This window comes from Leptinotarsa decemlineata, unplaced genomic scaffold (assembly GCF_025532065.1).
Source record: "Leptinotarsa decemlineata unplaced genomic scaffold, Ldec_3_MD MMD2_tig00000882_RagTag_RagTag, whole genome shotgun sequence".
Taxonomy (NCBI): Eukaryota; Metazoa; Arthropoda; class Insecta; order Coleoptera; family Chrysomelidae; genus Leptinotarsa; species Leptinotarsa decemlineata.
Window position 1 is genome coordinate 1,642,614 of NW_027412556.1, and position 17,203 is coordinate 1,659,816.

At 36.7% G+C, this 17,203-nt stretch overlaps 1 protein-coding gene across 1 annotated transcript in view; it reads right to left on the reverse strand.

The window, feature by feature from the left end:
* LOC111508294 (Kainate-type ionotropic glutamate receptor subunit 1D) overlaps nucleotides 1-17,203 on the reverse strand; it is a 74,505-nt gene that overhangs the window by 31,023 nt on the left and 26,279 nt on the right. Inside the window, 4 exon segments of the mRNA XM_074174766.1 lie at nucleotides 981-1,133; nucleotides 11,319-11,339; nucleotides 12,326-12,484; nucleotides 15,445-15,586. Of these exon segments, the coding sequence (XP_074030867.1) occupies nucleotides 981-1,133; nucleotides 11,319-11,339; nucleotides 12,326-12,484; nucleotides 15,445-15,586 (475 nt within the window).

The following is a 17,203-nucleotide window of genomic DNA, read 5'->3' on the forward strand; positions in this document are numbered from 1 at the left end:
GAGATTCATGAAAACTTTGATGAATTTGACATACACTGTCATATTCATGCATATGGAACGAGATCCAGAAGTTTATTAAACCTGCCCAGACATAAATTAACAATGAGTAAAAAAAAATCACTTAACTTAGATTTGTATAATCATCTTCACTGTCTCTGAAGTCACTGAGCCTTGAAAAATGTAAATCCACTCTTATGAAAGTTTCTTCTTCACCACTGTTTTTATAACATTGAGGAATATATTGATGTGACAGGGTCCTTAATTTCTGAAAGTGTTAGTTACCATATACTCCTCGGAAACGGCTTAACCGATTTTCATAAAATTTTATATGTATATTCGGTAGATCTGAAAATAGGTTTCATCCTATTTTTCATATCCCCAAAGTGATAAGGCTGTTCCAGCCCAAACATTTAAAATAAAAAGTTTTGTTTTCATTTTTTATGCTGTAGCATTGAAAAATACATATGTCCCTCAATTTTTTACCTTTCTATCACCATTTTTAGGAGTCATTTTAGTAATTTATTAATTTTCAACCCTAATCATAGATCAGTTTATTCCCGCCAGGCGTCTACCGGTGTCACTTCTCATTCAGTAAACAACACGGAGTAGAAATGAGAACAAAGCCGGCCTCCACTCTTTCTCTCTCTCATACACACAATGAGCCTTCTCTCACTGCCTAAACAGTTTCGGCCACTATCATTATGTATCCATCGAGCGTAGATACAATTTGCAAGCTGCGAATTATCCAACACGCCACCACATAATTTACAATTGAAGGTCGAATCGCTCCGTAATTTGAATTAACCACGGCTGTGCAACGACACCCGATTAGTCATAAAAAAAAGTGAAATGGTCAAAAAAGTACACTACTCTACTGTACTCTACTCTTCCTCGTCCTTTTGATGTTCTGTGGATTTCCAAGCTACGCTTCAAGGGACACGTTTACGTCTCAATGCTCGTGATCAGAAACTAATACTTACAACTTTCATATAATTGATGAGGCTGTATCCATGCGGCCAGAAGTCAACCGCATCGCAACTGAGAGGCTTGATGTCAATTTGTTGGCTGGTATCCAGGTCGTGCAGTGCTTTGGCAAACAAGTGAACGGCGTCGTACATTAATGCCGTCTCCGCCTGGAATAGTAACGAACTTTTATTTTCATTTTGCCATTGAATGGAGACGGTTAAAATTCAAATGAACGCATTCAGTGCAGGAAATTCAATTTTCCACGGATTCCGTTTCTTTTTGCATTGGCTTCGGAGGGAAATTCAATGGGAATATAATGAATACTTTGTAATGAATCTAGTGGAAAATATGGGTGGGTGTTTAATCGAGAGGAAGTTTCTGTCCATTCATCACAGAATGATGATTTTCTACAAGAATTTACCAAAAGCGTTGAAAGTTGAACAGAGGATCTTTCTGCTGAATGGAAAATGTTGAACCGTTCTTTACGAGAATATTAATTCTGGATTGTTCAGTTACTATTCAGTTATAGAATTATCGTGGCGGAATATACCACGATGAACATTTTATAAAAGATTTTTATCAATGATGAAGTTTACGAGGGTGCTCAGAAAGGTTTTCGACCCAACGGAAATACAAGAGGGTTTACGAGGGTGCTCAGAAAGGTTTTCGACCCAACGGAAATACAAGACATCTTTTCAGTTTTTTTGAACCATACACACTTTTCCCAGAGATGCTCCCATATCTGCAACCCGTCCAAATAGCACTAGGTATTCTTCTCTGCTTCTCTGAAAAATAATTGTTTATGAAGGTGATTGCCTCTTCATTTGAAAGAAATATCTATTCTTCGAGCGTAATTTTCAGACGAGGAAATAAAAAGAAGACGCTTGGGGCCAGAAATGGTGAGTGAGGCGGATGTTCAAGCAGTTTAAAACCGTAATTCGTGGATTTTCGCCATGACAATCGCTGAGGTGTGAGTTGATGCATTGTCTTGGTGAAACATGATTTTCTTTTTCTGCAAATGTGACTGTTTTTCCGCTAGTTCTGCCCTCAGCATGTCAACTAATGATACGTAGTATTCTCCTGTAATGGTTTTTCGTTTTTGGAGATAATCGATTGAAATGAATTAATAACTATACCAAAAACATTCGCCATCACTTTCCCAGCCGACAAAACAGTTTTTGCTATTTGCAGTCCGTTACCCGTTTGCAGTCCAGTGTTTCGTGCGTATAACGGTGTATTCAAGTTTCATCTACAGTAATCAATCGGCGCCAAAACTTGGATCTACTGCACCTTAACTGCTCCAACAGAGCGTTGGAAATGTTCATTCGAACAAGTTTTTAGTCTAACGTGAGCAATCGCGGCACCCAAGGCGCGGACAGTTGCTACCTAGGCTGTCGTTTATCACCATTTGGTGCTCCTGAGCTATTACGGCCAAGTTTAAATTCATCATTTACTGTGGTGAATGATGTTGCAGAGTCCCCATATTAGAAAAAGTCACAGAACACTGCTGCTGATGACTCTTTTTTATTGATATTTCCATAAACGTCATATAACAAAGAAAAGATAGCATCATGGGTGTTCTTTTTTGATTGAAAGCCGAACTGGTTGTTGCTTATGACACTATTATTTAAAAAATTGTCAATCTTAATTTAACCAGTTTCTGTATTAGCTTGCCTAGAGTGGGAATGAGACATATAGGACGCAAGTTTGAAGGATCACTGAGATCACCACCTTTTTGCAATAACTATTGATTTTTTTAGGCAGGAAGGGAATGTTCCGGTCTTGAAGGATGAGTTTATTACGAACGCTAGAGTATTTAATGTGGTATCAGGAAGGTTAGCAAAAATAATAATTGAAATTTCGTCTATTCCCGCGGCCTTTTTATTTCTAAAGGATTGAATTATTGTTTTAAGCTCATTTGCATCAGTAGGGTGTAAAATAAAGTTATCAGCGATCCATATGTTCTCTAAATTAGTCAGCGGATTAAGAGAACTTGGTATGTTTTTTGTTAATTTTCCTACTATAGAGCAATAGTAATTTTTCAGCATGTTTGCGTTTATTGGTATATCAAGTTGATCTTTCCTTTGTTTCCTCTAAAATCATTAATCATGGACCACATCACTTTTGATTTATTGCTTGCTTGCAAAATTCTGCTTTGATAGTAGATATTTTTTGAGCATTCAATTACTCTTCTATAAGTAGTTCTATACTTTTCAACATAGGTATGAAAATATATACTATCCGTGATTTTTTTTATATAATTAAGTGATTCCATATTTCTCGCGGAAACATGTATGCCCTTTGTAATCCAGTGTTTCTTTTTTTTTTTCAGTTTAATTCTTTGATAAGGAAAATATTCATCAAAAATGTTTTTTATTTGGAATATAAAACAGAAAGGGGTTCATTTTGCACTTCTAATATAAAATTCCAATCAGCATGAAGACATCCGTGGTAGAATCTATCATAATTCCGAGAGTTGAAGAATCGTCCATACTTGAATTTCCTAGTTTTCATAACTGAGTCAATCAATATTGTGACTTGAACCCCCTCGTGGTCGGAGAAACCAGGTGAATCTACCGAACACTGGATTTTATCATTATCTAAATTGCTAAATACATAGTCAATGATCGTTATAATGGTAGTAGCGGCAATTTTGCCGCTACTACCATTATAACATCACGTCATAACATCACGACTTTATGTGATGTATGAGAAAAATCTACTCATGTCATGATGACGGTACGTGGAGATATTCATACGATTATTTGATTTGATCCCAGCCATAGCAATGTTTGCAGTTCAAACTGAATAGAAAAATGTGATGTTCATTTGAAAGTAGTTGTTTTGGAAGTATTTTTCTCACGTGTAATTCAATGTACATGTGATAGTGGTTATTTCGGGAGGGTTTTTTCTTCAAGTTCGCGTCTGGAATTGAGTTCTCTACATGAACTTTGTGAAAAATTTAATTAAAACTCAATTGCTCTCTTTTTTTCTCTGGAAGTTTTCCACAATTTGTTTTTGTATGAAGCTGAAGAAGTGAGAGCCGATAAGCTTCATTTCCAAAAATTTCAGCCACTTCTGTGCTTTCTCAAAGTGTAATACTATTGTTTGAGCTGAAGTACATTTCCTCCCAGAATTCTTTATACAGTGCTAGTCAAAAGTCCCCTCCCCCCCTCGTATCTTTGGAACGGGTATACTTATAATAATGAAAATTGGAGGGTGGAAATAAACGGATGTAGGCTTCTTAACTGGTCATAACAGGTGACGCAATAGTCATAAATGACGTCACAAGGCCACTGTGACCAAAAATTTTAAATAGGACCCTATGGCAAGTGATAGCTCGTTTGAAAGGTATTGAAAATACCTATTCAGTCATACCAATTTTGTTTGGGTTCGGCTGATTTTGATTGATAAATTGAAGAAATACGAAAATTATTGTTTCGCATTTAATTAATAAAGATTTTAAAGTACGCCTCTGGTTCATTGTCAAAAAGGTTGACGTGTTTGAATTATCTACTTGTCAAAAGTGATTATACCTTGAAAATTTACCTAAGCTATTGTTTAACGAGACGTTTAAGTGTTTACATAGGCAAAATGGTACGTACTGTAGCCGACAAAGTAGCAGCTATCTTAATAATTGGTGAATGTAGAAACAATTTCCATGCAGCGGAACGACTGCTTAATGAGAGGTACCCCGATCGCCCTATATCGAGGGTTTATTTGAGGGAGCTTCTTCGGAAGTTTGAAGCATCAGGTAGTGTTCAAGATGCCAAACGATCTGGTCGACCAACAATTAGTGATGACAAAAAAATTGACATACTTGTAGAAATGGTAGTGAACCCTACTTCTTCCACAGCCCAAGTTGCGTCTATCTGTGAAGTCAGTCAAAGGACAGTACATAGGGTGTTGGCTAAAAAAAATTTCATCCATACAAATTAAAAATGGTGCACCAACTTTCAGATGATGACCCCGACCAAAGACTAGAATTCTGTGAAACTATGTCCGATAAAATGAACCAACAACCAGGCTACATACAGACAATTTGTTTTAGTGACGAAAGTACTTTCTTTCTCAATGGAAATGTTAACACTCAAAATGTGAGGTATTGGAGTGACACAAATCCTCACATCTTTCGTGAAAAACATACTCAATTTCCAGAAAAAGTAAATGTTTGGGCAGGTATTTTGGGAAACCACATAGTTGGGCCTCTTTTTCTCAATGCTAACTTAACCGGTGAATTGTATCTGGAGATGTTACAAACTGATATTGAGGCGTTAATTCTTGAAATTCTAGAAGATAATCCAGATGAATTCGACAACTTGGAAATAACGTTTCAACAAGATGGTGCTCCTGCACACTATTACGGTGCAGTAAGACGTTACCTAGATGAAGAATATCGTGGTAGATGGATTGGACGACGAGGTTCGATCGAATGGCCAGCTCGGTCACCGGACCTTACACCATTAGATTTTTTTCTATGGGGGTACTTGAAATCTAAGGTTTACGCTACAGCACCTGACAGTATTGCCATTCTGAAACAACGAATTGTTGAAGAATGTAGGGCAATTTCCGCTGACACACTGGGACGAGTACGACAAGAGTTTAGCAATAGGATGCATTACTGCCAGGAAGTAGATGGAGCACATTTTGAACACTTATTATAAGAACTGGTTCTTAAATCTTCATTAATTAAATGCGAAACTATAATTTTCGTATTTCTTCAATTTATCAATCAAAATCAGCCGAAACCCAAATAAAACTGGTATGACTGAATAGGTATTTTCAATACCTTTCAAACGAGCTGTCACTTGCCATAGGGTCCCATTTAAAATTTTTGGTCACAGTGGCCTTGTGACGTCATTTATGACTATTGCGTCACCTGTTATGACCAGTTAAGAAGCCTACATCCGTTTATTTCCACACTCCAAATTTCATTATTATAAGTATACCCGTTCAAAAGATACGAGGGGGGGAGGAGACTTTTGACTAGCACTGTATGTTTATGTAATACTAGAAAACCTAACCTCGAGTTCCTCATATATTGTTAGGATATAACTTCTCCTTATCTCGAATAGACATGCAGCCTCCGCCCAACCAAGCATCAGTGATTCATACGACGTCAGTTCGTTCTTCCGTGAGATGCTTCGGTCCTTCTGTAGTTTACAACATGAGTTCACATTAATTCAAAAAATGGCAGCCTTCAGAATAAATATCACGGAACACGGGTTCAAGCTATTACAATTCACAGCACGAATTCGGCTTCCAAGACATTACTCATAATATCTTTTGAGACCTCCGACTAGACGTTCAGATGAGACCAATAAACCAAACTTGAAGTTGACAATATATTCTCCGGGGAACAGATTGCGGAACGTTAGGGTTTGACATTGCATTTATCCAACGCGAAATTGTTGGGCTATTTGTGGCGAGGAAGAAATCCAGAACATTTCCGCAAAATATTCAGAATCACTGAGAGTTTTCAGTATATATTGTTGTAGTTTGAAGAATCTGTTCATTTGGATATATACTGCCCCTTCTTATTGTATGAGATTTTTTCTCCCTAAGCGGAAACTTCAAAAACCTATATGAGAAATTCACTGGTTGTAATCAGAAAGTTCATCTACACACCTGATAAGGACACAGCTCATTCATCACAAATAAAAAAAAACGACAATTCTCAGTTGTGGCTATCAAACAAATGACCAATTATTCAAAAAAGTACTTATAAGTGACCTTGATTACTTCCGGCAATGACCCTAGCCCTTTATTACTATTGAACAGTTTCATTGATCTGAGCAATGTGATAGTATCGGCTCTACTACAAATATGCCTTGTATTTGTAACACATTAACGCTATACAGTGTGTAACAACGAAAACTTAACAGAGCCGTTTCTGAATATAAAAAGTAAACATTTTTAAAAAAAGCTCGGACACATCGATTTCTAATTAAAGGGGGACACCTTTCAGACTAATCAGATTTTTTGTAGTACGCACCCCCTCGGAGGGATGCGTCCGACGACCCTTATTTAGATAGGGAAAGTAGGTCGAGTGGCACCTTGTTTTAAAGGTCTTTCAAATACCTTTACATCTCTGTTAAAAAGAAAATTTTTGTAACGAGTAGTTTTCGAGATAATTTGAAGTTAAAATTGCCATGTTAATAATACATTAGACAGACCACAACGGTAACTTGCATGCCTAAATAACAAAATTTTCGAGCAGTTCTTCTTATCAGTTTTTTGTTAAATGAAATCCTTTTTTTTAAAATCAATACCCACTCCTCTTCTTCCAGTTTTCATTAGTACATCGTTCGATTGTTTTGTTTAAACGGGTCGTGTATTGTTATTTGTTTAAAAATGCCTTACACTACTGCAGAAAGGGTTTCAGTTATTGCTTTATTTTTTGGCAACGACCAAATTGATAAAAGAACATCAATTTTATTTACCTAGCAAATCCCTGGTAAACACCTAAGCAGAAATCACGTTCTGGATTTGGTCACAAAATTCAGGGAGACAGGTTCGGTTTTGAATAAGAAAATGAATGTTCAGAGAAGGGTAATGAATGACGATAATGCGATTGGAGTAATTGGTCAAGTCATCGCCAATCCCAGGTTAAGTACCAGAGGTTTATCAGCAATGGCCGGAATAAGGCATATGAGCGCATGGAGAATCCTTATAAACCACAAATTCCATCCTTACAAAATTAAACTTGTTCATGAACTCAATGAGGATGATTTTGACAGAAGACAGGAGTTTTGTGGGGGCATTAGTGAGAGATTAATGCAAAATCCCGAGCTGCTTTATAACATTTGTTTTTCGGACGAAAGCTCATTTTATTTAAATGGTTGCGTGAACCGTCACAATTGCCGTTATGGTGGATGAAAACCCAAGACAATACGCAGAAATACATACCCAACAGAATCCAAGATGTCAAGATGAATTTATCCATTTTCAACAAGACGGTGCACCACCCCATTATGCCCAGCAGGTTCAAAATTTTTTGAATAATCATTTTGAAGGACAATGGATTGGCAGAAGAGGTCCAATTGAATGGCCAGCACGATCACCAGATTTAACACCACAGGACTACTTTTTTGGGGATATTTGAAGTCTAAAGTTTATGCTACACAACCAGCCAATTTGGATGAATTACGTCGTAGAATTATTGATGAATGCCGAGCTATAACTCCTGAGATGTTGAATAACGTAAGAGCAAAATTCGAACAAAATCTTTATTGTTGCATGGAGCAAAATGGCGCACATTTTGAACATTTACTATAAATTTCCTATGTGAGTTACCTTATTAAGTGTTACTTTTTTTATGTGTGCTTTAAAAACATTTATTGGAATTTATTAACCCTAAAACAGTTTTTTTAAACTTTTCTGTGTCATCAGCATTCAAAAAAATCAGCAGGTTGTATTCGTTGTGTAGGTAAGTTTTCAGTATGATTCACTTTTTTATCAGAAGCATAAAATATCCACGTCAAAAGGCAACCTTCATAAGGAGGTGCCACTCAATTTACCTAAAATGTAAGGGTGGTAACCAACTCCATCCCACAAAAAAATCTCCTCGTAATAAACAAATAATTCTTACTTTTTTACGAAATCAAATGGACACGTATAAGCAGGTTGTCATGAAAAGCAAAATTTTATTTTTTTTATGAAAGTTCTGAACGTAAATTGTACCTAAAAAACAATTTGATTTATTTTAAAAAGAGTTAAACTCAATAAAAATACCTTAAATCTTCAAATTATCTCGAAAACTAATCGTTACAAAAATTTTCTTCTAACAGAATTGTGAAGGTATTCGAAAGACTTTTAAAACAAGGTGCCACTCGACCTACTTTCCCTATCTAAATAAGGGTCGGGTCGTCGGACGCACCCCTCCGAGGGGTGCGTACTACAAAAAATCTGATTAGTCTGAAAGGTGTCCCCCTTCAATTAGAAATCGACGTGTCCGAGCTTTTTTTCAAAAATCTTACTTTTTATATTCAAAGACTGTTCTGTTGAGTTTTCGTTGTTACACACTGTATTTATTAAATACTACTAGCTTTTACCCGCGGCCTAGTTCGCGAGTGACAGAAGAAATTAACAATAAATATAGAAAAATCCAAACAGCTGAAACTATAGTCAGTTGGATTGGATTGGATATTGTCATAACTGTGATTAATACAGTGCGACGATATTACGGTACTAAGGGTTGAAACTTCATTACTGGAATGCTAGCTTACGTTAAAGTAGCTAGATTTTGAGAATTTTTTGACAAACAATTTTTTATCTGACCGATATGTCGGCCAGCGAACAAACACATGGCTTCTCGACCCAAGAGGGCAGTTGAGTTCAGAAAGTGAATTGAGCGGTTAAACAAGGAATTCAAATAGTGGAAATAAATTAAGTGTTAGTTGCTCAAGTGTTGTAGATAAATTAGTTTGTGATTAGTGAAATGTTGTTAGAAATAAATTTGTTTAAGACAGTCAATTCTTTAATTTGTTACAATATTGACTTTTTCTTCAAATTATTGATGGAATCATGTCAGTGTTGTTGATTGACTACTGAAACATTCGATGTAATACAAGGTGCTCTCCGATATCAGACTGTTGCCATTTCGTCACTATCCAAAGTTTTCTTCAAGACGGGTAGCCAAGTCTGATATCGGAGAGCACCTTGTATCACGGAGGTAGACGGTAAACGGAGGCAGACTTTGGCCTCCGAAATGTTAAGATAAATACCTATTGTATTATTTAACAATTTTGTTGATAGGCAAAATTGTTAGATATGACAAGTTACTGATAAATAGAACATTTTTCTTTGCGACAAATACTTTGATTTTACGCAGTAACTTATCGGGGTGAACTAGAAAGTTTGCACTTTCTACACCTGTATGAAAATGTTACTTTTCGGAATTGATTTTTGCACGTTTGTAAAACTGTTTCAATTGTATGTCACTTTCTTATCTCTATATCAACTGTCAATATTTCCATTCGCCTTTTTATTAACTCCTTTTGTTGCCGTTTGTCTCAAGAAATTGTGAATTTGAATAGTTTGTCATCCGTGGTATATTGAAAATATAATTCCTTGTAGTATTTATGTCTTCTTCTTAACCTTGTTCTCTTCATCTATTCCTTCCATTCATGTAGTTATTTTCATGCTCATAATAATTGTCTTCTTTTTTATTCTCAAAATGTAGAAGAAACATCCGCTGCCTGATGTTCAGCAAATTAATTCGCCTTCTATGGCACACCAGGAAAGTTCTAGTATCCTGAATATGCATGAAGCATCATAATGAGCGACTACAACAAGTAACTCCGGTAATTACCAGCAAATTACGCCAACTCAACAAAAGTGAAAATAGAAATATAGTTTGGGAACTGTGTAGACGGCAAGCTGCATGTTTACTGATAATTCATGAACGTTTAAAAATATATCCACAGATCGCTTAGCTTGCGAGCTAACTTTGATCTTGAAACGATCAGTAATTCGATTTATATATGATGAAAACAAAAAAATGGGATTTGACAACGAGAAGTATTTCTATATAAGTTATTTCGATTTATAATTTTTGGAAAAACCAAAGATCGTGGAAGGGCCATAGATAATATCGATTGGTATATTGATGGACATTCTGTAATATTGACTGACAAAATGAAATGTTAAGGACTTCATATAGACTACAACCTCAGATTTGTTCATCAAGTTGATATGAAACATCTTTATTCAAACAAACAGTATCTTAGTAGGTCTCTCAAAATTACTTTTTCAGACGTACTGATTCTATCTTTGTTTAATTATTGCGATGTCGTCTATGGCGCTTGTATCGATTCCATAACTTCTGCAATAATTCAGAAAGTACAGAACGCCTGCATTAGACTGATATTTAGCTTGAATTACAGAGATCATGTGACCCCATCCATCAATCAACGTAATTGGTTAAAAATGCAAAACAGAAGAGAATTGCATTTTGCTTGATTCATTCACAAACTGACGAAAACACAACAACCCACTTATTTGGTGAATAAACTCGTTCCCAGACATCAGATACACTGAAGAAATCTTAGGTTTATCAATAATTTTGACATTCCGAATCATAACAGCACCATCTATGAACGATCCTTCATATATCATGCTGTAACAATGTATAATTCATTCAGTTAATCTTTGAAAAATTCATCTCTACCGCTATTTAAAAGTAAACTTAAAACTGAATTGCTCAGCAATGTAAAAAAAACAATAGAAAGTTATAATGAGTTATTTGAGGTTTCTGAAGAGAATGACTGGAACAAAATACCCAGGAGAGCAGGCATTTGCAACTGGTATTTCAAAAAATTTATTAGAGAGAAAAATTGTCTGCCACTTACCTTCACAAACGTATTATTATCCTGTGCAGCAACAGCAGCAAGAGTAAAAGGTAACACAGAGTTAATAGCTGTTTTCTACGATACCAAAAGCCATTAAAAGTTCTCAGTTCCGTTCTCGTGTTTGGAATTAGTTCAACTTCCGGATCTACGTGCAGTCAAGCTGGATGAAATCTCCGAGATTGTAATATTCGTTTTCGAATTTTATTAGTTTTAACGAGATGAAATACGGAAATTTCTCGAAACTCGAGGAATAAAAGCATTTCGAAAGCGATTTTTATACAAATGTTTCAGCTGGATAAGTACGTGCTGCTTTCTGCTGCTTCCATTTGTATTTTTGAATGGAACTTTCCGCATGTGATTATGAGTTTCGAACTTAAGCAATGGAATGGAATGAAAATATATTTTTATTTCGGATGAAACTTGCTTTTCCGCCAAATAGAACAAGAAAAGTATCAATTCACCTAACTAGCTTTCCTGTGAACCTCATATAGAGATACTCAAATATCGTGAAGTAAAATTTTTCCAAGTGAGGCAAAGGCACTGCAAAAAACAATAGGAAGCTTAGAATGAGTTATTTGAGTTACTTGAGTTACTGTTTCTCAATTATCCCTTCCCCCTTTTCAAGCCTCACGTGATTAATGGACGTCCCCTAAGCATTTATGGATTTCCATCAAGTTCCTAAAACAGGAATACTAACATTGATGATGTTCCTCATTACCATATTTGGAATTTTATGATTTTTTTGTTGTTGTTGACAATTGAATTGCAAAATGAATCATAATTTCTCAGTGTGCTTTGATTATTTTCATTCAGATAATGTAAATCACCCCAAGAAAAAAGGAAAGATTGAGTTAGGTACGTCTGATACATTTTTGGAATGAGCTTTATCGCAGTATTTCAAAACTAACTCTCACAAAAATCTTTGCTGAATAATAGAGGTTTCAAATTCCATTGTTTGAGTTTGAAAGAGTTCTATAGAGTTACAATTGAAATGAATGTATACATACCCTGTAAACGGGTTCACCTTTTCTAGTCTTTGGATCTGTTCCTAAGTTCCAATCCCGAACTATTTGGTGAACTTCCGGACCATCTGGGTCAACAAGTCTGAAAGCTGTTATGTTGGTTCCACCATATTTGAACTCTTCCAAGTTGACTCCGTGTAAGTCCTGTGAATATCTTGGTTAGATCATATCAAAACAACCAGAAAACAAACTGGAAAGCCTATCAGGCAGAACTGGAAAGTTCTTTAGACCGTATAGGTTTTTTGATGAGAGATTCCATAGAATTAGAGTTAGCAGCAGACCGATAACTGGGAGCTATTATGACTACGTACAATGAACATTGTCCCACCATCAACCATGGATCAAACAGAAATGTTTCCCAGTGGTATGAATATCTAGTACGAAAGAGTCGAAATACTGGAAAAACCTCTTACAATGGAAACAGTTATCCGGAATCCATACAGAAGATTCCTTACTGAATACAATGAAGCTCTAAGGACTCAAGTAGAAGACATTTTGAGGAGGTCGAGCAGACCCAAGTATGCATCAGTTTATGAGATACTTTCGAAAGGACCGGGGAATACACAAAAAAAGAATAAACTACTACAAGAGAGCTTCTCCGGTGGCACTTCACACATCGGAGTCCTGGACAAATTCAAAACTGTAGGCTGAAGGGGTGTTAACTGGTGGTAAAAATTTGAAGAAAATCAAATGGGCCATAAAATCGTTCCAATGTCACCGGGCCCAGTTGACATTCACCCAGTAATTCTGCAAAAGATTCCAGAACTTGTACTTGAAAAATTATACATGATTCTCAAAGAAAGTTTGTATCTGAGATACATACCAGAAACATGGAGACTGATTTGTGCCACTTCCATTCCCAAATCTGGAAAATTGGACCAGACTCGGCAAAGGATTTGAGACCAATCAGTCTCAGTCTCAGTGCTTTCTTGAATATGTCGGGCCCATTTGACAATATGTCCTTAGAATTAATCATCCAGGCGATGAGGAGGAGGAAGATCGACGACACAAGCTGCAGTGCATAGACTACGTGCTTAGAGGAAGATTGGTAGACACAACGTTCATGAGAGACAGTATCGGCATATGTGGCAAGGAGAGTTTGTCCCCACTCTCATGGAATCTTGTAATGGACGAGCCACCACGCCTTTTGGGCCACAATGACATAACGCTATGAACACGACTTCGTTATTCTAGTCCGGTTGAAGATACGCATGCAGCAGGTCTTGAATATTATAACTAGATGAACCGATGAAGAAGGGATGAACGTGGGCATAACAAAATCGACTATAGTAACATTCAAAACGGGGGCCTAGGACCTCTGAAATTTCGAGGTGGGGAGATAAATCTGTCGGAGAAGGTCGAATATCTGGAGGTGATGTGATACTAGGTTCCTGGCTGATTTGATACCACTCTAGATAGAGGTGAAAGAAAGGCAAAGGTAGAACTGATGCTGACAGTAGCATTCACGGAAAGATATGGGGGCCACACCAGGCATGATGAATTGCAAACATATGCATTAATGGAAAAGATCAAATAAACGACCGCCATTAACGAATTGACCATGATGCAAATACTTGCAACTTCGAGAGGAATGAAAACCATTTCAACGACTGAATTGAAGACACCCTTGAATCTTCTTCCTGTGCATTTTGTAATGATAGGGGAAGCAAGGGTGGGTGAATTCAAACTGAAAAACTGAAGTTATATGGGATCGGGCACAACATGAAATTCGGAACATGTGAAGAAACGGATATCAAACATGTTCTCAGACTTCATAACATTGACACAAACACAAGCTTCGTGGTTGAAATCTCAAACCGTGAAGACAGGAAAATGAACAGCCATCCCAAGAAAATGCTCGACAGAAACACTTGGTATATAGAAGGGATGAAAACCGAAAGGGGGTTGGAATCTTGCAATGCACAGGAAATATTCATTTGTGGATCAATGTTTTCACAGCCAGGCTGCACTTGGGGTACTAATGAGCCCAAAAGTGTCATTGATACTGGTCTAGGCATGTAGTGAAGAACTGACAAAACTGGCGAAACGGAATGGATTTACTGTATAATGGATGTCAGGCCCCTCAGGCACCGTTGTATTATAATGAAAGAGCTGACACGAATCATCAACTGCATATATAGGCCTGCAACCGACCATGGGGGGTATCGAAATCTTTGGTATGGAACCAGATTGGAAAACGGATCACCAAGGAATATGAAGAGTACTGGAAAATGTACTCGGAAACATACGAAAAAATCTTCATGAAGAAAACAATTATAGTGCTACACACTGGACACTGTCTATTGAGAGGGCATTTGAACGGAATAGGGCTATACACCGAAGATCTCAGTTGCAGGCAATGCAACAAAGGAATTGAGATAGCTTGCCATATTGTATGGATCACAAGATGCAAAAAACTCATGGACAACACAACTCATGTCCAGAAGACATTAAAACAGCAAAGAAACGTGCAAACTAGTATAGGCAGCAATATTGTTGAAATGGGTTTTGTGAAAAAAATAGAAAAAGCGTTATAAGCCCATGGGGATGCGAATTTTCAGACGGCTCCCAAGTAGTGAAATAAATGAGTATTTTTAGAAGGAATATGTTTCAGATGGGAGTTTGATATGGGAAAATTATATTGGAGTGGGAAAAGATCTTTTACATAACTATTTCAGAGCCTACATCTGAATTGTTTTCGCAATGGATCAAAAAGAATCGTGTAGTTTGGTGTCAATGAAAATTACCTGGCCAAAGCAAACTTTTTCTAATGACTATTATACAAGTGATTTAATAGTGGAATAATTTATAAAAATTCTGGAATACTATCATGAGTTACATTTCCAATTGCTTTTCAAAATCTTGTGAAACAGTCATCACAAAAAACATCCCATAACTACTTTGGCCAACACTGCAACAAAATTTACATATTCATCTCATTGTTATGTTTTCACCGTGATGAATATAATTCCCCCCTGACTCTCAGTTTTCGTGCATAACGAATGTTAACACCGGCAGCTTATCTGCAAAAATGTACCGTGATTTACCCGTCATAACCACCCCCACGTGACCATTAAAATATAACAAATGATTGCGGGACTTACCAGAGACGTGATAAGATAGCTGTGATAATCACTCATCATCCCTATCTGTTGCGCCTGCTTCAAAACATCGTAAATCCTCTGGGTGGAACAGTCCAATACAATATGCGATTCTGCGGAGTTTTTTATTTGTTTCAGTAGAGGCCTGGAATATTGCGGAGATGTTTATGCTACGGTTTGGAAATTTGTATATAGAACTATGCGAATGATAATAATTATACCTGTTGGCAGCCCTGAAAACTAACGAGTTGTTTTCCTTTGTTCCGTAGAGTTTCACTATATTTTCACGAATATAAAAGTGGCGACGAGGATTTTTGATAAAAACCAACAAAGTGAAAACCATCATGACTGATCAGTTACAGAAAACCATTCTTGAATTTATAAAAACTCAACAAACCCAGGCTCCACTTCAGCAGCAGCAGCTAATCAAGCAGCAAGAGGAATTCCTTTTACGAATGTCTCAGAACTTTTCATCAGCAAATGTTCCAGCCAGAGACGTCGGTGAAGAATTCCGCGTGGAAACTTTAGGCAACAGCTTAACTGAATTCCACTACATGGTACAAGCGTTATGAAAGTTTATTTACTCAAGATGCTCAGAATCTTTCAGACTCAGCCAAAGTCAGATTACTTCTAAGAAAGTTAGACACAAATGTTCATCAGCAGTACGTCAATCTCATTCTGCCGAAAAAACCGAAATCAAGCAATTTCAAAGACACAGTGTCTAAACTCACTGAATTATTTGGTAAAAAGTCATTAATTTTCAACACTCGTTATCAGTGTATGAAACTCATTAAAAATACTGGAGAAGATTTTGTCGCATATGCATCCAAAGTCAATAAATTTTGTGAAGATTTTGACATCAGAAACATCACAGCAGATCAATTCAAATGTTTGATATTCCTATGTGGTCTTCAATCTGGTAATGATTCAGATATCAGAACCGAACTTCTATCTAAAATTGATGGAAAAGATTCAGAATCTTTATTACTTCAAAATCTTACTTCCGAATGTCAACGTATACTGAATCTTAAGAACGATACAGCGATGATTGAGCAATCTACAACACCAGTCGTTAATGCAGTTTCTCAGAAAAATGAGTATCCATCAACGAAGAGAAGTCAGAATTCTCAATCCAGTTCACACATGAATGGGAATTCACCAAAAACACAATGCTGGTACTGTGGTCGAATGCATTATTCAAAAAACTGCAATTTTCGCAATCACACTTGTAATGACTGCAAAAAGACAGGTCACAAAGGACACTGTAACGTCAAGAAACGGAGAAACAAGTTTCAAACTAAAAATAATTCAGTTTCTCAAGTGAATTTGTTAGCGGAACGTAAATACCTTGAAGTTGTCATTAATGGTATTCCAGTAAACCTTCAAACAGATACAGCATCAGATATCACCATCATATCGGAGGAAACATGGTCCAAATTAAGATAACCACAATGTAGTTCAACTGAAAACATTGTCAAAAGTGCGAGTGGTCAACAACTTAATCTAATCTTCGAGTTCCAATTTGATATTCTGTTCAGAAATCAGTCATACTCAGGGAAGTGCTACGTTACTCCAATAAAAAACCTCAATTTACTAGGGATTGACTGGATAACAAAGTTTGGTATCTGGGACATTCCACTCAATTCTATTTGTAATGTCATGTCACTGTCAAATAATGACATTTATCTGGATGTCCAACAGGTTCAGAAGCAGTTTCCTGACGTATTCATTGACAGTCTCGGACTTTATACAAAAGGAAGGG